We start from the raw sequence: 20,749 nt of genomic DNA, 5'->3' as shown, positions 1-20,749 counted from the left end.
AGTAATTTCAGTTCATTTGAATAAAGTAAAACCCAAGCATTGCCACCATGTGTAAATTTATCTTTCTGCAAAGATTGATTATTTAATAAAGTTATTTATTTTGATTCAGTGACCAATCAAGCTAAATCCAACATATACAGGGCATATTTCCTTTGAAGAAAATCTCATTTGCAGATCTGTTTTATGCGGAGTACACTGACATTCATTCTTTTGCCCTTGTTCCTGGGTAATAAATTATGTTGTCTGCTCCACCTACTGGTAGATATATGCAAAAGCCCATTGTTGGACTTCAATGAAGTTTCTAAAATGTTGGCAGCATTTGTAAGGATCTTCCTGGAGGACAGCTAAGTTGCAGAGACTTCAAGATACAAACTATAGACCCACTATTTTGAAATAAAGGATATTATGTTAAATTATTCACAATATTAGTTACAGATGAGCAATGTTACCTCATTTTTGTGTTAATATGATAACAGGAAAAGATGAATAGATACAAGATACACACGTAACTCAGGATAATTGTCTATGTTTTATTTGGGTTTGATATTTTCGAATCCTCCACCTGATGTCCATTTGCTAACTCAGAGCAAATTTTTTTGTCTTTTAACCCAGGACATTTACTTAATTACTGTCAGATAAATGTTTCTAGAGTATTTTTTTTCTTTTCTCATTGAAATGTATAAACCTCCCTCTGGTTCATAAGATAATATCCATAATTTACAGCATCATCTCTCCCTAATCTGACTTGAGAAGACTGAGGTTTGTGAAGAGAGGACTTGAAGATACTAAGAGCATAATTAATTCACAGCATATCTAGGAGAAGAGTAAGCAATTCCAGCACTGGTGTGGAAATTAGAAAGACAGACAGGAGAAACTAATTTGATCATATTTCTTAGCTTCACTGCTGTTTCATATCAGTGGTGACTCCAGATGTCTCTTCTTTTATTATCTACACTACATCTCACTGTCATTCACCAATTCTTAAAATTACCAGACCCTCCACTTTTGTACAGGAGGTAAAGAGACCTGGAATGAAGACATTGCTATGCGAGGTTTGAGAAGTCGTTTTTTTAGTTTTGCATGAAGAATCTTACATTTGCTTTCATTGACTTCCCAAGAATTTGAGTGAATATTTGCACGGAGAAAAAGTGAACAAGAACTCAACAGAAAGCCTGTTGCTGAAATGGTCAGAGCAGCTGGGGGAGGGGTCCTCATCCTAGTCTTTCCAGCCCCTCTTTTGTGTAGATGAAAGGAAGGAGGTCTGCTGGATGAATCACTCTGTTTGATTACAAAGATGCTCTAAAAATGGAGATGACATTCTCAGTGCAATCAGTTTTAGTGAAAAGCTGAGAGTAAGGGGTGAATCTGTGACCTCAGTGTCTGGAAGGAACTTCACCCAGGTCTGTGAGTGTCCGTGATCCTTCTTGAGAGAACTTCACTTGCTCTATTGAGTGAAACTCAATTCTCCCCTGCTCTAAAATGAGTTCATGTTTGTAGAAACATTGATTCTCAGTGAGTTCATGTGCCAACAGACAGAAAAACTAGAACCCTTGCAAAAAAGGAGAAAGAAACCCAGACACCATTTTGAAACCTATGGTATTTTTACATGCATAATTCACATGTAACCCAAGCAATTTATTATATTCATCTCCATGGGATTATATAAAGCATCAATTATTTCTCTATTAACAAAAATCTTGGTGATACTTCTTTTTCATCCTTTGGATCTGTGGTGGATTTATTCTTTCCAAGAGACTATGTAGTAAAGAAAGATCTGACCTTGACCTTTGGATCCATAGTTTAAGTGGAAGGTCTTCAGGTCTGATCATCCGTGCATAGTCTCAAGTGGGTAGACCACATCAGAAAATCATGAGGTTATTTGTTACTTTTGGCTGTCTCTCTTCAGAAAGCCCAATAACTGAATCAGCAGGAGAAGGAATTAGCTATTAGCTTCTACATTTTATTTCCTGCCTCTCTTAACATTAAGGTTTTTATGATCTTGTAATACACGAAAGGAATAGAATCATCATCCATTGCCTTTTCTTTGAGGAAGCAGAATGAAGTGTTAAAAATCTTGCTGTGACACCCAAAATACTCCTTTTCCTGCCTTTCAACTTGTCATTTTTTTACTACATCCCATTTACAGGCAAAAAAAAATGTCAATAGAAACAAAAATAACCTCAAAAGTCATAGAAGGACAACACTCATAGACTTGGCTCCTTCCCATAAATATAATGTTTAGAATGTTAATTTGAAATAAATACTTTAATGCACATCTTAATGCCTCTAAAGATGGACAACCAATTCATGTGTTAAGGGCCAGGAACATACACTTGTACATGTTTGTACATGTTTATAAAAGAGTTACCTGGTGGTGGGGTGGGTAGGGAAGAAGCTTGAAAATACAGGAAATGAAATAGGTGAGTAAATCTGGACACAGGGAAGGTCAGACATGTGATGTAGCACATCAACATTCTGTCATTAGAAGGACTGAAATGAAGGCTGGATTGTGTATGGATCTTTTTTTTTTTTTTTTTTTTTTTTTTTTTTGTCGGTCGTGGGGCTTGAACTCTGGGCCTGGGCGCTGTCCTTCAGCTCTTCAGCTCAAGGCGAGCGCTCTACCACTTGAGCTACAGCGCCACTTCCGGTTTTCTGGTGGTTTATTTGAGATAGGAGTCTCACGGTCTCTCCTGCCCGGGCTGGCTTTGAACCGCGATCCTCAGATCTCAGCCTCCTGAGTAGCTAGGATTACAGGCGTGAGCCACCAGCGCCCGGCTTTTTGTGTATGGATCTTTTGTATGGAACGTTAGAGAGTAATTAATGCCCGAGTACTTCCAATATTTTGAATGTTCTTCTATGATCATACTGAGAATCACAAAAGTGTGGGTGCAGCGAGGGGTAATTGACTGACTGTTTAGTGGCATTGAAGGCCCAGCCAGGGTTATAGTATACAAACATTGCATCAAAGTCTGCCTACTTATATGATGTATCTCAGCAGTCATCGGCAGCATATTTTAAACATAATAATATAGTAACACCTAACATTGATGCTTACTATGAGCCAGACTCTTGTTTGTCATTTTCATGAGTTATTTTAATTCTCATAAATTTCCTTATATAAGGTATAGTATTAGTATTATCATCCCCAATTTAATGATGACTACTAAAAGACTTGTAAGGAACCTAAGTTAGTACAGTTTCAGGAAAGGATAAGACCTAGAAAAATTGCCCCATCCAGGAGAAAAAATCAATTTGAGTTTCACTCTTTCGGGCTCAGTGAAATAGGGAATTCAAGTTACAGGTCAAGGGAGAGTGGTTCAGGGGACAATTTCCCTGAGTGGCCTTTTAATGGAACTGATCTTGCCACGTTTTTTAAAAGTAGAAGATGGTCAGAGGAGAATCAGGCTCCCTTGATCTCGTTTCACATTCAGATCAGTTACAGTCTGATATCTGCCACAAGAACCGTATCTGCTTTTGCAGAGATCACCTGTCACCTAATTACCATGCCAGGTATGCTTCCTCCCACTCGCGCTGTCCCATCCCTCCGTAGCATCTGACACTGCTGACCTCCCTGGCACCGCCTTGACCCCGTGGCCTGCTTCTCCTCTCTCAGAGACTGCTCTCAGGAATGCCCTTCACAGGCTTCTCCTGTCCCACAGATCTTATAAATATACACACTCCTAACAGCTCTTTACCTCGTCTACCCTTTCTCCTTCAGTGACCTCATTTATCTTCACACTTGCAATATATATTTTATTCAGAAAATACTCAAATGCTAGCACTGGACCCCTTCCCTAAGTTTCAGACTTACTTCTATACACTCAATGTTTTAAAATACCTAGCTATTCACAGTTCCACCCTAATATTAAACTCCAAAAGAGATTTTTACATTCCTATGTAACTGCTTCTCTCTGCCTTTTCGCCAGGGGTCCAAACCCAAGCTTTCCTGTGACACTCAATTCTCTTCTATGCCTCTTAATGAATCCAGTCTCAGCATCTTCTAATTTTACTTCTGTCAAGTGTTCCCTGTCCTCCTCATCTTCTCACTCCTTTTCCCCCTGAGTTCTGAGTATGAAATCTGTACCACCTTGATAAAGTTCTGGTCTTACATCTCTTACAATATTCAAGGCATCACAGTTTGATAGTCCATTCTGAGCCAGGAACCGAGATAGGTGGTAAGCCAGGACTCTTATTTTTGGCTGAAAATCAGCCTCAGAAAGAAAAACTAGGCAAATGTTCAGGCACAGGCTTCAAAGATTCTGATGCCATTAGTCTTAGAAGGAACTTGAACATCCATGATTTGATGTACAAATCGTTATGTGGAAAAACGAACTTTACAACTTTGGTGGAGGAGGGGAGATTTGGGGGGGCCGGAGGAGGATGGGAAGAGATGGGAAGGGGAAACAAAGGAGGAGGCTACAATGCTTGATAAGAAATGTACTCATTTTCTTGCCCATGTAATTGTAACCCCTCTGTACAGTATTTTCACAATAAAAATAAAATAAAATAAAAAATAAACAGCTGTCAAAAAATGTTCCAAGCAGAATGTTTAAGACCTATGCATTTACTACATGTTAATAAACCTTTAAAAAAAAGATGAGCATGATTTAGCTAGGAAAATAAGTAGATAGAAAACAATACTTAGTGTGTTTCTTAGATAGGACTGGTATATTTTGAAGAAATGAAAAAAAAAACCACTATGAACTAAGCAATGAGGTTGGAAGTGGGGTGTAAAGAAATGGACCATTTTAAGAATGTTAGGTTGTTTGTTAGTTGCATTGAAAAACCAGTCATGGGTTTGTTTGTTTGTTTGTTTTTGTCAGTCATGGGGCTTGAACTCTGGTCCTGGGCGCTGTCCCTCAGCTCTTCAGCTCAAGGCTGACACTCTACCACTTGAGCCACAGCACCACTTCTGGCCTTTTCTTCATTTCTAGTGCTGAGGAATTGAACCTAGGGCCTTATGCATACAAGGCAAGCATTCTACCACTGAGCCACCTTCCTAGCCCAATTACAGGGTTTTGTGAAGAATCTAGAAAGTATTTTTTTAAATATTATTCTGGCTTCCCTGTAGATAGGAGATCCAAAGCTGAGCAGATGGAGAGACAAGATACTCGTGTAAGGTACTGTAATAAGGATACTGTGGTTAGACAAAGATGGTACCCAAGGAAATGAATAGGAACATACGGATTCATGATGCATTTTTAAGGTCGTATGTAGGGGATGGATATAAAGGATAGATTCACAGGTTTAGTTTAAGAGATTGAGAGACTGTTTTTACCATTTAGATTTAGCTTTATAGGCTTAAGACTTTAGACCATTTTTAGGTTTATAACAAAATCCATAAGAACATTTAGCTCTCTCAGCTATCTACCTCCTGCGTTCTCCACAGACTTCCCACACAGCTGTGCGGTGGGTGTGTCACCATCAATGAGCCTATGCTGACACATCACTGTGCCACATCCTTACTTGACATGTGTCTGTCATATGCGGGAATCATGCAGCTTTTAACATTGGCTCTTACAGTAATATGATTTTATTATTTATCCTGCCATATATATGCCAAATATTCTGCCATTATTTTGCTTTCATTTTGATATGAGTTATTTTTCCCTTCCTCCCTCCCTCCCTCCCTCCCTTCCTTTTTAAAAAATGTGACACAGAGTCTCATTATGCTGCTTAGCTGTGCTTGAACTCAAAATCCTCATGCCTTTGCCTCCCAAGTGCTAAGATTATAGGCATTTGTCACCACGCCCATCATTAGGTTATTTTGTTTTACTGCTATGAAACATTCCATTGTTAGTGGTAAAGGAAGTACCTATTAACTTTTTGTTTGGTTCTGTGGAAGTTATATTTCTATTTTTATTCCACTGTGATCTGAGAGAACACCTCTATGATTTCTTTCTCATATTTGTTAAGTGTGTTATGATGCAGAATATGGTCTACGTAGGTGAGGGTTCCATATGAATTTGAGAACAATGGGTATGCTGCTCTTTGCTTGGTAGAGTTCTGTAGAGACATCAGTTGATTGACTTTATTGCATAGCAATGAAGGATTGTTACAACTTCTTGGGAAATTGACCCTTTTATCATTATGTAACACCTCCCTTTATCCCTACCTAGTTTCCTTGTTCTGAAACTGAGACTCCAGCTTCCTTTGACTAGTGTAATTAGGATGGATATATTCTGCTATTATTTTACTTTTAATATATATATTTTAAATTTAAGGTTAATTTCTTTTACATAAAACTGAGTCTTTCTGGCTGACTGTGACCTTCTTTATCTCTGTTATTGCTTCTTATCTCTTTATCTTTGCTTTGTCTTCTACTCTTCTGTGTTTTTAAGCATTTTATTTAATTCCATTTTCATTCCCTTCTTAGAATGTCAATTATGCTTCTTTTTTAAACTTGCTGTATTGGTTGCCCTGGAGTTTGCAATATATAGTTACAACCCACCCAACTCTACTTTATACTTCCAAAATAATGCTTATGACATTGATCAGAATGTATTGTATTTATAAACTACTTTGTTAAATGGTAACTCTTTTGTACAACTACTTAAAGATAATAAATAAATAATTAAATGTTTAGTAGTCTGAAAAAAATAGCTTATAAATAAAACAAAAATAACCTTTATTCATCTGTAGTTTCTCTTGTATTACTACTGTCAATGATTTCACTTAAATATGGCATTTTTATACATTACATACCTTTATGCTAATATTTCAAACATTAGATCAATTAAAAACATTAAAAACTATTTTTGACTGTAGTATATTCTTTCATAACACTCTCCTAAAGTTTCTCTCAGGAATCAACAATCTTCACTGCTTCTTCATATCTGAAGAATAATTTCACTAAGTTTAGATTTTTGGCTCTCTCTCTTTCTCTCTCAGTAGTTCAAATATTTCACTACAATTTTCTCATATGGATTGCAAGAGATTGGATGTTTATCTGTTTTTATAGGTATAATATTGTATTTTTGCCTTTATATTTTAAATATATTTTTTTCTTTTGATTTTCTGAAGTTTGAATGTGCTATACCTAAGTTGTTTGTGTTTATTCAGCACACTTAATGTTCTGCGATCTATTATTTGGTATCTAATCTCAATTTAGAGAAATTCTCAGTCATTATTGCCTCAAATTTTCTTCCCTTTTGCATATTCTCCTGTTATTTCCATCACCTATCAATTATAATTGTTACAGTTGTGTCACTGTTCTTAGATGATCTATTTGTCTGTATGGTTATTTGTTTGCCAAGATCAGGACTTGAACTCAGGGTCTTGCAGTTGCTCAGCTGGCACTCTACTTTTTGAACTATGCTGGTTATATGGAAATGGGAGTCTTGGGAACTTTTCTTCCAGGCTAGCCTTGAACTCTGTGATCCTCTGATTCTCAACCTCTGAGCTAGCTAGTGTTACAGGCATGAGCCATTGGTATCCTGATTGTGTTCCATTTTTATTATACTTTTTATCAGTTTGCGTATCCCATTTTTATAAATTTCTGCTGATATCTTCTCAAGCTTGGAGATTCTTCCTTCGATCATGTACAATCTACTAAAGTGCTCATCAAATATGTTCTTCATTGCTATTACGGTGCTGCTTCTCTGATTAGGTTGGTTGGTCATCTTCTTTTGTGTATGAAATAAATGAAGAAAAATAGATATTCTTTAGAATAAGGAAGGTACTCCACAGTAATGAGGGAATCCTTCCAAGGGTGAGCTTTCTGTTATATGTACTTGACCCTTGGTCTATGTAGCTCTGAGGAGTTCCAGAGTTCTCTAAACACACTCATGCATTCATATAGCACTGAGCGATTCAAGAAGAATGAGCTTCAGATAAGCAAACAAACAACCTTGTATTGAGTGAAATATTCCCTTTGATGATGCTCTTCACCTCCTGGTGCTGAGATCCTAGAAGAATTCCAAATGCCCCCTTCAGGTTACTATTTTACTATTTTTACTTTCTCAGGATTACATTTAATGTGATTTCACTGTAACTTGTCTCAAACATTTAATATATGTATTTGTCTATCTGTCTATCATCCAGCCAGCTCATCCATCATCTACTTATCTTATTGGCAGGGATGGCAATGGGACCAATAGCTTGGTGTGTTCTAGGCAAGCACTCTACCACTGAGCTATACCCCGGCCCTAAAAATTTCATTTAAAGTGAAAGAATGAAAAAAAAAAAAAGCTCTGGACTTGGTAATGGTTTTTGTAAGCCTTGCTCTAGGTAATTAAGTTTAATTCTATAGTTAGTCATAGATGTCTTTTTTGTTTGTGTGATGGTCCTGTGTCTTGAACTCAGGATCTGGGCACTGTCTCAGCATTTTTACTCAAGGCTAGCACTCTACCACTTGACCTACAGTTCCACTTTCAGTTTTTATATGTGTGGGGTTGGGGGGCAGGGTTAATTGGAAATAACAATCTCACTGACTTTCTTGGCTAGGTTGGCTTCCAACAATGATCCTCAGACCTCAGCCTCCTGAGTAGCTCAGATTACAGGTGTTAGCCACCAGCACCTGTCTGTAATAGTTAAAAAAAATAATTCTGAATATAAGAGGTTTGAATTCAAGTCCTCATACTCTCATTCACCTTTCTTGCTGAAAGCTGATGCTATACTACATGAACCATGCCTCTAGCCTGGCTTTCTGATAGTTATTTTGGAGATTGAGTGTCATGAGCTTTTCTGCCCAACCCTCAGGATCTCAGTCTCCTGAGTGGCTAGGATTACAGGCCTGATCCCCAAGACTTGACTTATTATTTTTAAGTCTTGTTTCAGGTAGGTAAATTCTGTACAAGCATGTTCCTGTGACTGCCTGCTACTTACAAAGAAGTCTTATTCCTTCCAGAGTGCTAGATCCGAGTGTGACTGGGAACCGTAAAGTGCCGGAGCTGAGAAATGACCGCACTTCCTCTTACTTCTCAGCAAGAGTAATTGAATAGAGAATATCTTACTAAACGCTGGACTGTGACAGTGTGTTAACACTCTGACTATTTCCTAACAGCAGGGCAATTATTTGCTGCGTGAGATTCTTATAAATCCCCTGGCACAAGTATGTCCTGATAATTATGATGAACTGCCCTGGTCAGTGTTGATTCAGCAGTCCCTACTCTTGCAAATATTTCATTCACAGTTCTCTGGCCCACTTTTACTTCTCTAGTTATTAGAGGCCTTTACTATCCTTCCTACTTTGAAATCACACTTGCTTTAACCTTAGTCATACTTTGGTAAGGCATCTTTTAGAACTGTGGGTTACACATTTTGAATCAGGAGGAATAAAACTAGTTTTAAATTTGGTTTCCTTTTCTGGCAATTTGTAAATCTTGTTTGCTGTGTAACTGTTGTTTCAAAAGGAAGACTTGAATTCTCTGACCTGCCCTGTATACCTAACTGGTTTTTATTCCTTGAATAAGCATACTTTCTTTTTTAAAAAATTATTGTGAAAATACCATAGAGAGGGGTTACAATTACATGGGCAAGATAGTGAGTACACTTCCTATCAAGCATTGTTGCCTCCTCCTTTGTTTCCCCATACCATCCCTTCCCCTCTCCACCCCCACCCCCACACCCCCCTAATACCCTCCACCCCCCCCACCCCGCCATAGTTGTAAAGTTCGTTTTTCGACATAACGTCTTGTACATCTCATTGTTGTAATGGGTCCACCTGTAACCCTATTTAAACGGTTTGCTTTTTCCCTTCTCCACAAATTATATCAACATCAAATACAGTGAAAGCAGGGCTTATACCCTGGGGGAGGGACATACAAAGCAACAAAGAAATCATCTTATAAATATGTTGGAAACAATCGCAAGAAAGAAAAAAAAAGCATACTTTCAAAGTAAGAGACCTCACTATGTCTCATATGCCAAAATATAAAATTAAAATATTAGAAATTATAATTTGGCAATTATAGGTATACACAATCTAGTTATATATTGTTCTTATTTTATAGAAATATGTTTTTAAAACCAAACTCGATAATAGAGAAAAGAAAAAAATCAGACTATAACATCCCCCAGGCAATTATAAAATCAAGAGCAGTGTTTCATTGGATAATGCTCCCCGCCCAATATCAAAAAAGGTAAAAGAGTAGATTCTCCAGATATGAGTAGTGTATTCATATGCTTTCAAATCAGTTGCAATTTTAAGTACTTTTTCATACAAGAACAAGAATAAAAACTGAGAAGAGTCCACGGATAGATTGTTAGAAATATGGAATAGTTCAAAATATTAATGTAAAGCTAAGGGTGACTGGGTAACAAATGGCACATTTGCTCATTGCTCAACCTGACATAATTAATATTCTAGGTCATGCTTAAGTTCCCATGATGGAAGGTCTGAAAGGGGGAATTCAAGAAAAATATATATCTATTATATAACTCATTGCCTTTTTCCCCCTTTTGACGAGTCAGAATCATAGCCTTAAAAAAAAAAAAAACTCGGGCTTTCACACCTCATTTGCCGTCTTCACCACTGGGCCACCAGTCAGCATCGGGGTCGGCAGCAGGGAGGTCAGTAGAAGCTATTAGCAGAGTCCTCTCCTGAGATTTCTTGGGTCTTATTGAGTTGAATGTTAGCATGACAGTACTGCAAATAACTCAGTTGTAGGCTTTTTCTTTCTTCTTCTTTTTTTTTTAAACAGTTAGCACAGATTTCCCCATAGTGTTGGTCACTCTAGAAAATTATTGCTGAAAATGAAGTCCCCAAAGCTAGCTTGGCAGTAGCCCTTCCAAGTTGTGAAAAATGTGAAAACTGGAAAATATGTCATAGTCCCGTAGGGTTAGCTCTGCCTTTGGTGGCTCATATTTTTAAAAATAAACCACAAATTATTACTGTTAAGTGGCTTACGAATTATGGAAGGTGGCTATTGAGACAGTATTAAGTTAAGGTGGCTTTATTAAAGAAATGTTCATTTAATGAATACTGTAGCAACATAATGACGGTATTTGCTTGCTATAGGTGGTGTTTTTATTGATGTACATTAGCAAATGCATTAAATTAATTTCTAAAATACTGACACCTTGAAGATTCTTAAGTGATACATTTGAAATTCAATTAAAATATATATTCTATCTCTATTTGATTTAAATTGCAAAGAGAATACACATGAGGAGGTTCCTATATAGGTTTCAAAATATAATTTAAGAAAGCTATCATGTCTACTGATCTATTTGCATTTCCCATCTAGCCTATGTATACACGTGCACACAAATGTGGATGGAGATCAAGATTCCTAATGGGGTAAAGTTAATATGGCTGGTAGCAGTTGTTCAGGTAGATAGATATTTTAAGAGATAAATTATAATCTAGTTAAATTATACATGTTTTGCCACTTTAACCTAGGTGTTGAAATTTTAGTAACATACTAAGTGCCTTCAATTAATAAGATCACAGTGACCAACTAGTACAATTTCTATATTTTTCATAAACTATGTGATTTAGTAATATGTTGATCAGAATATTCTTTTTAATATAACTTTTTTACATTATAATCAATATGTTCTTATAAAATCATCTTAGAAAGCACCATCCACTTAAGTTACTGTGACTGTGTGCATATTTTCTTTGATTAGTATTCAAACTATCTGTCTATTTTGTGTATATTTACTGTAGTGAGAAAATCATAGCATGACATTAAAAAACATTATAAAACTGCCTTTTACCAATTTAATGGAGTAGTTTTTCACAAATCAATAATAGAAAAGAGTAAATCAAAGAAGAAATAGTGTAGGCATATTTAACATATTGTATCTATGTTAACTTTTTAATACAATAAAAATTAATCCTCAATTATACAATATAAAATATTGGAAGTAAAGCTATGGCTCAAGTAGTTGAGCATCAGTCTGAGCTAAGGTACATCATCATGGACCTGAGTCCAAATCCCAGTTGTAAACACTTTCTCTCTCTCTCTCTCTCTCTCTCTCTCTCTCTCTCTCTCTCTCTCACACACACACACACACACACACACACACACACACACACACACACACAGGAGCAGATATTGAATTGGAGGTAACTCACTCAAATGGGAGTGTGTTAGTCCTAGATCACAGTGTCATTATGACAAAGCAAATCGACACTGATGTGTTAAGAAAGATAAAAGTGACTAATCTATGAATTCCTTGAAAAGCAGTCAATAAGAAATTGAAATAAATTTTAAATGTTTTTCAATGAGAGAGCTAGAGTAAAATAAATTATTTTATGGGATTTTTAGGTCTAGGTGTCATTCTAATAAGTATTTAGTGTTGACTTACTGGGATTTTACTATGTGCCAAGCATTCTGCTAGGCCTAAGATCACAAAACTACCTGCCTCTGAGTGGCTCTGTACCAAACTGCTTGTGTAGGGAAGACAGAAACACAGAAAGGTAAGTATGAAATGAAGCATTAGATGTGGTGGGGATTCCAAGGCTATTAAGGAAGCATTAGAGATAAAGCTTTGAATCCAGTGTTTGTAGGTGTTTGAGAAATAAGACTTTAACTCTTATTGAAATGTTGGTTGGAAATACAAAATTTTCTTGCATTGCTTTTCAAATGCAGTCTTCCTGGTTCATCAAGGTATCTTGGAGCATCCAATTCTTGGAGAATATAACAGCTAGGAATATTTGTGAATAGGATGATGGCATCAAAGAATAACACATCTTAGGGAGAACAGATAGATTTAATAAGTAACTACATTCTTTCTATAGTTCAAGGTGTCTACAGAGGATACCAAACAAATCACACAATCATTTAAAATATAACTTTTCCCTACAAATATGCATTTGTTTTTAGGATGGATGGATGTGTGTATAAATACATACATATAGAATATGGTTTTGTGGACATCAAAAGTCAAAATATGATTCTATCCAAGTGTGCTTCTTTGTAAACTCAGATAGCATCACATTTTTATAAAATGGTAAGGTCCTAAACTTGAACTAAGCGTTCATCACACATACATCCATTGGACCTCTGTTGCACAATAGAGCTATGCCAAGAAAGCTTGACTGATGGATGCAATGTATGACAGTCACTGGCAGAGCAAACAAATTAACATCACCCTATGGAGCCGTGGCATCTTGTATGCTTGTTACATATAGGGCATGATGTGCAGTGATCAATAAAACACTGTATGTATATGATGCCAGTTTGATCACTTTGGCACAGGATTTAAAATAGCTGTCATTAGGATGTGTGATAATTAACAATTCAAATCATCAAATTTTTATTAAACTAGCTCTAACCATGAACATTTGACTTCCTACAAATGAATTAATGATTTACAGATACGGTTAAATATACATAGTATCTGTGTGTTTCTTAATGAAGATATCAAAATGCAATGTGTGGCAAATATTAACTATGTGTCAGTAGTTTCAGATCTGTTTACTACTCAACTCTGAAAGGTGCTAAACTTGTTGTTTGTGAATAGTTTGTAAAAATCTCCTTTGACCAATTTCAAGTCCACCTCTGATTAAGTGCCAGAGTTGCGCTTGTACTTGTCATATGAAAAGTTTCACAGTCCAACCTTACCTTTGTCTCACTCCATATGAACATGAAAGAGCAATCTACAAATGCTCTGTTTTTTCTTTAGATTCCAGGTATATACAATTCACCATTCAAGAAAGAGCCTGATCCGTGGGAGCTGCGGCTACAGAAGGCAAAGCCTTTACAGCACCGACCACCAAGAGTGAAGTATAACAAGCACACCACTAACCTTGATGAGTGGCTGGAATGCACAAGTGCCCGCTCTTTCCCCCGGGCTGTCTGCCTGCCACCCATTAACAGGAAGCTATACCAGGTACTAATTATTCCTGGAAGAATTCTGTCATTTGTCATTTCTTTCTCCCCAACTTTTTAAAAAATGTATATTACATGAAATTTACTATCTTAACTTTCAGTGGAATTAAGTACATTCACAGGGTTGTGGGCCCTTTACCAACATCTATCTATCTTTCATCCTGCATGACTATTTTACCTATTATGGTACCTTTAAGGTTGATCCATGTTATGGCATGTGCCAGGATTTCCTTTATGAAGGAATTCTATCATGTGTGTATACTGAAGTTTGTTTAGCTATTCAATAGGACAATCAAAAATGCCATTGTCAATAGGCTTTCTGGGTTCCTCTAGTCTTATGTTTGTCCTGCACTATTAGAGCCATATCCCCAGCCCTTTGTGCTGTGGTTATTTTTTTTAAATAAACCTTGCATTTTCTTTTCTTCTTATTTGGATTTCAGGTGCATACAATTCACCACTCAGGAAGGAGCCTGGCACTGATCCTTCTATTCAGGCTTCCTGTCACAGGCTGAGTGACATGTATGTGCTACCATGAACAGAGTTTTGCCCAAACTGGTCTGGAATTTCAGTCCTCCCATGTCAGCCAACAGAGTAGCTAGGATTACAGGTGTGAGCCACCAGTCCCCTTTTTTAGAGAAATGTATATTCAAATTCTTTCCCTATTTTTAATTGGGTTGTTTGTTTTGGTTATTGAGTTTTAAGAGTTCCCAAATATATTCTAGATGCCAATACATTATCAAAGATATAGTTTATAAAAATTTCCTCTCATTTTCTGTGTGGCTAATTTATTCTGTTGATGCTGTCTTGATTTTTTTCCTTTATTTTTTTTTCCTTCGTGTTTCCTTTAGTGGTGATCTATTTTTTTTTTGAATTTGAAGTTAATAAATAGATTGTTGCCTAGAATCTAAGCATTTGTATGGATAAATATTGTTATAACATTACTTGCTATATAATCTGTTGTTGTTGGGAAAATGTTTATATGTTATCAAATGTATTATAATTGATTGATGATCTACATCTTTTTACTTATCACTTTAAACATGACTTAGGTTTGAATAATTTATGTAATTTTGAGACAGAATTTAAAACAAGTTAGATTAGTAGCAAGGACAGGAAGTCTTTACTGTACTTGGACTGAGCAGGATTAGCAAACAACTACCTGGAATCAAAGAGTGAATGTGGTAGGTTGGGTGATAATTACCTCAGCCTTTAACACCTTAAAGAAAAGCAATTCTATGATCTCCTTGGGTATTTAAGTTGTAGGTAATATCTTCAACGAAGCAGTGTCAATCTGGAATTGGCCACATATTAAACTTTCAGAGCTTCTGATCATTAACTTTCGACACAGTCTTACCCCTGTACATGTAAATAATACTCAGTGGCTACAAAGCCTAATGACTTAAAGCCAAATTCCCATGCTATTTACTTTAGTACCTGGGATGTGCACCAGTACCACTGTTCTTAGCAATTGGTTGAGATATAATATTGTGAACTTGTATATTTGGGCTGGCCTCAAACCATGTTCCCCTAATCTTGACCTTCCAAATATCCAGGGTTACAGAGTTAGATCACCGAATCCTGGTGGTTACATTATTTTCTTTAAAAATAGGTTATACCATTCTGGCCACATCCCCTCCAGCATCTGTTGTTATTAGAGTTCTTGATTATAGCCATTCTAACTGGGGTGAGGTGGTATCTCAATGTTTTGATTTACATTTCTTTTATGGCTAGGGAGGTTGAGCATTTCTTCATGTGTCTATTGGCCATCCTTCTTTCCTCTTCCGAGAAGTTTCTCTTTAAGTCTTTAGCCCACTTATTTATTGGGCAGTTGTTTCCTTGAGGATTTGTTGTTGGGGATTTAATTTTTTCCGTTCCAAGTATATTGTAGATATGAGACCCTTGTCCGTTGTATGGCTAGTAAAGATCTACTCCCAATCTGTGGGCTTTCTGTTGATCTTGCTAGCTATGTCCTTTGCCATGCAGAAGATCTGCAGTTTCATGCAAACCCATTTGTCCAACCTATTGTGTTTCTGGGTCTCTATTAAGAAAATTTCGGCCTGTGCCAAGGAGACCTAGGGTTTCTCCTGTTCCTTCCTGTAATGTTTTCAGGGTATCTGCTTTGACTCTGAGGTCTGTGATCCTACTGCATTGTTGGTGGGAGTGTAAACTTGTTCAACCACTTTGGAAGGCAGTATAGAAGTTCCTCAAAAGACTGCACATAGAACTCCCCTATGACCCAGCAATCCCACTTTTGGGCATTTACCCAAGTGATCACAAACAAGGCCATACTAAGGATACCAGCACAATTATGTTTATTGCAGCATTATTTACCATAGCTAAGATATGGAACCAACCCAGATGCCCCTCAGTAGATGAATGGATCAAGAAAATGTGGTAAATATATATTATATATTATGTGTTTTATATATATATATATATATATATATATATATATATATATATATGTAATGGAATTCTGTGCCTCCATCAGACAAAATAACACTGCCTCATTTGTTAGGAAATAGAAAGACTTGGAAAAAATTATATTAAGTGAAGCAAGCCAGGCCCAGAGAAACATAGGTCCCATGGTTTCCCTTATTTGCAATAACTAGTACATGTGTAGGACAAGCAGAAAATGCCAAAAGCTATGTACATATGACCATATAAGATGATGGTAAGCAAAATGAGCCCCAAGATAGGGACACAAATATCTCTTTTCTTTCTTGCTATTGTTTCTAACGTATTTATAATGTACCATGTGAGTTTTTTGTTTCTTTGTATGTTCCTCCCCCAAGGTATAACCTCTGTTTTCACTGTAGTTGATGTCAGTGTCCTGCATCTTGTATATACACTTCTCTAATTCGGGGAGGGGAGGGGAAAAACAAAATGCTTAAAAGGGATACAGGTTGACCCATTATAACAATGAGATATACAAAACACTATGTTGAAAACAAACTTCACAACTTTGGTGGGGGGGAGGTGGAGGGAAGGGATGGTAGGGGAAACAAAGGAGGAAGCAACAATGCTCAATAGAAAATGTACTCATTACCTTGCTCATGTAACTGTAACCCCTCTATACAGCATTTTTATAATAAAAATGTACAAAAATAGGTTATATCAATGTCCTAATGAAAATACTTTGTTAAATAGTTTTAAATACAAATAAAAATAGGTTTCATATTTTGAATAAATGAAACATTATAAATTATGCACCTTACTATTTCCTTCTAATTTTCCTTCTGATTTTAATTCTTACCCAATTTTCCTTTGATACCATTGTTTCTCTCCATATGCATGTGTGTATATATATGTGTGCACACAAATATATTTTATATGTAATACATAGGTGAAGAATATATTTCTATGGATAAAGATATTTTGATATTTATATGAGCATATATATACACAAATTATATATGCATATACATTTACAAATGTATGTATATGGAAGAAAAATGTTTCATATATATGAAAACAAAAATATACATGCATATAGAAAAATCTCTACATGTTTGTATAAAGAGAATGAGAAATGTATGTGTTTAAATAGGTAATTTACATGTATATGGAGGATTTTATAAAGATTAGGATTTGTTTGCTTGTTCGTTGTTTTAAAGATAAGATTTCAATATGTGATGCAATTTGCCCTCAAAGTCATAAGCCTACTTCAGCCTCTCATGTTGCTGAGATTACAGGCATGATTCACCATGCTTAGCTTAAGTAGAAAATATATAATATATATGTATATCTACGTATATGTGTGTATGTGTATTTACATAAATATAAATAGATATACATATACACACATATATGCACATATACAGACATATAAAATAAAGGGTATCTAAATCTATTTTCTTCTCTTATTTCCTTTTCTCTTGTTATGATTTATTTTTCTTTTATTTTTTCCCCGTCTTCTTCCTTGTCACCTCAGGTATCCCCCCTTCCTGTGGGCTGTGCTCCATTCTGTCATTTTCTTTCTGCTTCCCTCTTTCTACTTTTCCCTATCATTTCTTTCACTTTGTTCCTTCTTTTCTTTCTTTGCTTCCTTTATTCCTTTTTCTATTTTTCCTTTTTCTTCTTTCCTCCTTTATTTCTTCTTTCCTTCCTTCCTTTATTGTTTTCACAAAAAAAAGATTATTTTCTGTTGTTTTCTTTGGCTATATGATACTTAATTTAAAAAGTGTGTATATATATTATAATTGAAAACACTGAAAAACTATATATATGTACATATATATACACACTTTATATATACACGTGAGATTATGAACAAAGAACTTAACACTTCATCAAATGAGTTTTTAAATGTATAGGGCAGTTGTATTAAGTTTAAAAATTAATCTTGTGATTAAGCTTTAAGATTTTACAAGATGCCTATAAAATAACATGGATTTTTTTTTAAATTACAGAATAAGTAGGGCACAGTGAGTCATCCCTACTACCCTACTTTCTGGTGTTAGGAAGAATAAATTTGGAGACCTACCTAGGCAAAAATGTAATGTGACCCCATCTCAAGAAAAAAGTGGAGCATGGTGGCAGGTGCCTTATCATGGTTCAGGCTGGCCTGGAAGAAAAGCAAAAATAATCAGCAAAGGGGACAGTTTTGTGGCTCAAGTGTAGAGTGTCTGCCAAACAGACACATATCAGTGAATTCAAAGCCCACAACTGCCCAGTATGTATGATTGAGCTCTGCATAGTCCACACACGTCAGGGACTAATAGTCAGTATATACAAGATAGGGATTTATTTCCAAAATCTAGAATCGTATGTCTGAGATCTAAGAGACAGGCTAACACATTTTTTGGTGAAAGGAAACAGGACAGCAGATATCGAGTTCGCTGTCACAGGAGGAACATTAGGCTCAAAGGCAAGAGATGCAAATGTGTGACCCAGTGCCTAAAAGACAGGGGAAGAGATAGATATCTTCCAAGACCCAATAAATAATGGATTTATTCTCTTTCTATCCTGATGCTTTTGTTGTGATGTAACCACTAAATTCCTGAGCAAACCAGGTAGATCAGGAATTAGATATGTAGATCTTGACACATCAACAATGGTTGGAAGTTTGGCCACTGAGAAGAGCAGTCATTACATCCCATGCATGTTGGTCTTCAGAGCCACAGCTTCAGTCCATTTGCTTATTTCTTTGATGCTACCAGTATTCAAAACCTTTGCATTCTCGTCTTGAAAGCAATAATAATTATTGTAACAATAACATTTGTCACTTCTGAATGTTCTGTGTACGATTATGTTCTGTGTACGATACTAAAACTTACATAAATAATTTTATGAGATACATACTATTCCATTTTACATATGAGAATAGTCATAAGAAAGTAACTTATGTCTCTAGGTTTACAACCAAATATTACTTCTTTTAAACTACAGGATTTGTCAAACAAAAATGAATTAAAAAGAAACAAAAATTGATTTCTTAATAGCAGGTTCAATCATGATACTGTCTCTTTAAAAAGTAAAGTTCCAATAAAAATCCATTAACTACTTTCAAATATAGCAATCCTCCTGTCCAGCTGTGAAAAGTACTAGATGATACTTATTTGCCATTTGTGTTATTTACGGTCCATGACTTTTATGGTAACTGGTTCCTATTATTGGTTTCTATTAATGTAAAACATAAGTGAACATAAATGAGGCGTGAATCATTTCTTTTTATTAGCCTCAGAGTCTCCACTCAGGGCTCACAGTAACTCCAGCTGTGTCTTGTTAGTGATAACCTATTTAAAGAAGAGAATTTTAAGAATAAGAAGTATGATTAGACATCCTCATCCATTTTATATTGCTTCTGTCTGGCACAACAGTGGTAGGAGAAGGCAAACAGTAGGTAATTAATGGCACGGCCAAATCTCAAGCTTCCTGATTCACAGTGCACTTACTATGACACTAATTGGGCAAGCGTTGGATTCTAGTAACTAGTCTAAGTAGCTACCACCTTAACAACAGGAGATGTCATGGGTCACTTCAAGGTGCACTGTGGATTTTCCAATTTTCCCCTACTATATATTTGTATCTTTACATAGTAGCACAGTCACTGAGCAATAGAATTTAGAATAATCAAAATAATGTCCAAAATAGCTAAAAATGACTGCTTTTCTATGTTTAGGAGACTCACCAATTAAATATAAGATGAGGGGTTCCTTTAAAAGCTTTATTAAAAAAATAAAAATCTCATACTCTCCAAATTGAATATATAGATGGGCTTGGGGGGATTATACTAAGGATTGATATTCTTTTCATACTTGTTTACCTGTTCAAAAAGGAAAAGACACTGGACACTGTGTTGAAAATGGGAGAGGACAAGGGAAGGGGCGATATTGTTCAAAAAGAAATGTACTTATTACCTGAGTTATGTAAGTGTAAACCCTCTGTATATAACCTCTACAATAACAATAAGAAGCAAAGAAAAACAAAAAAAAAAATTAAATGCAGTGCTTAGTTCAAGGGCCCAAAAATAAGGGGGGGGGGGAGAAGAAAGAGAATCATTTTAATTTTAATAGAAGAAATGTTGTTGGTTATGTGGTAAAAAAAAAAAACAACAATTCATTGTCAAGTTTATTACTTACAGCATGCTGATTTCTTGGTTTTTTTAAATTAAATTTTTTTTATTTTTTAATTTTTTGTTGGTCATGGGGCCTGAACTCTGGGCCTGGGTCCTGTCCCTCAGCTCTTCAGCTCAAGGCTAGCGCTCTACCACCTGAGCCACAGCATCACTTCTGGTTTTCTGAGTGGTTTATTAGAGATAAGAGTCTCACAGACTTCCCAGCCCTGGCTGGCTTTGAACTGCAATCCTCAGATCTCAGCCTCCTGAGTAGCTAGGGTTACAGGTGTGAGCCACCAGCGCCCAGCTGCCAATTTATTGGGAAACTTCTTTTCAAAATCTAAAATGTATTTTTGCCAGTACTGGGATTTAAATCAAGGGAGTCCTACGCTTTCTCAGTTTGTTT

At 36.1% G+C, this 20,749-nt stretch overlaps 1 protein-coding gene across 1 annotated transcript in view; it reads left to right on the top strand.

Annotated features, from left to right (window-relative positions):
* Spata17 (spermatogenesis associated 17) overlaps positions 1–20,749 on the top strand; it is a 138,036-nt gene that overhangs the window by 63,690 nt on the left and 53,597 nt on the right. The window contains exon 7 of the mRNA XM_070041483.1: positions 13,579–13,785. Coding sequence (XP_069897584.1) covers positions 13,579–13,785 — 207 coding nt within the window. The remainder of the gene's footprint in view (positions 1–13,578; positions 13,786–20,749) is intronic.

Source organism: Dipodomys merriami, unplaced genomic scaffold, assembly GCF_024711535.1.
Source record: "Dipodomys merriami isolate MVZ:Mamm:240054 unplaced genomic scaffold, mDipMer1.0.p SCAF_31, whole genome shotgun sequence".
Taxonomy (NCBI): domain Eukaryota; kingdom Metazoa; phylum Chordata; class Mammalia; order Rodentia; family Heteromyidae; genus Dipodomys; species Dipodomys merriami.
This window is presented reverse-complemented; position numbering and strand designations above follow the sequence as displayed.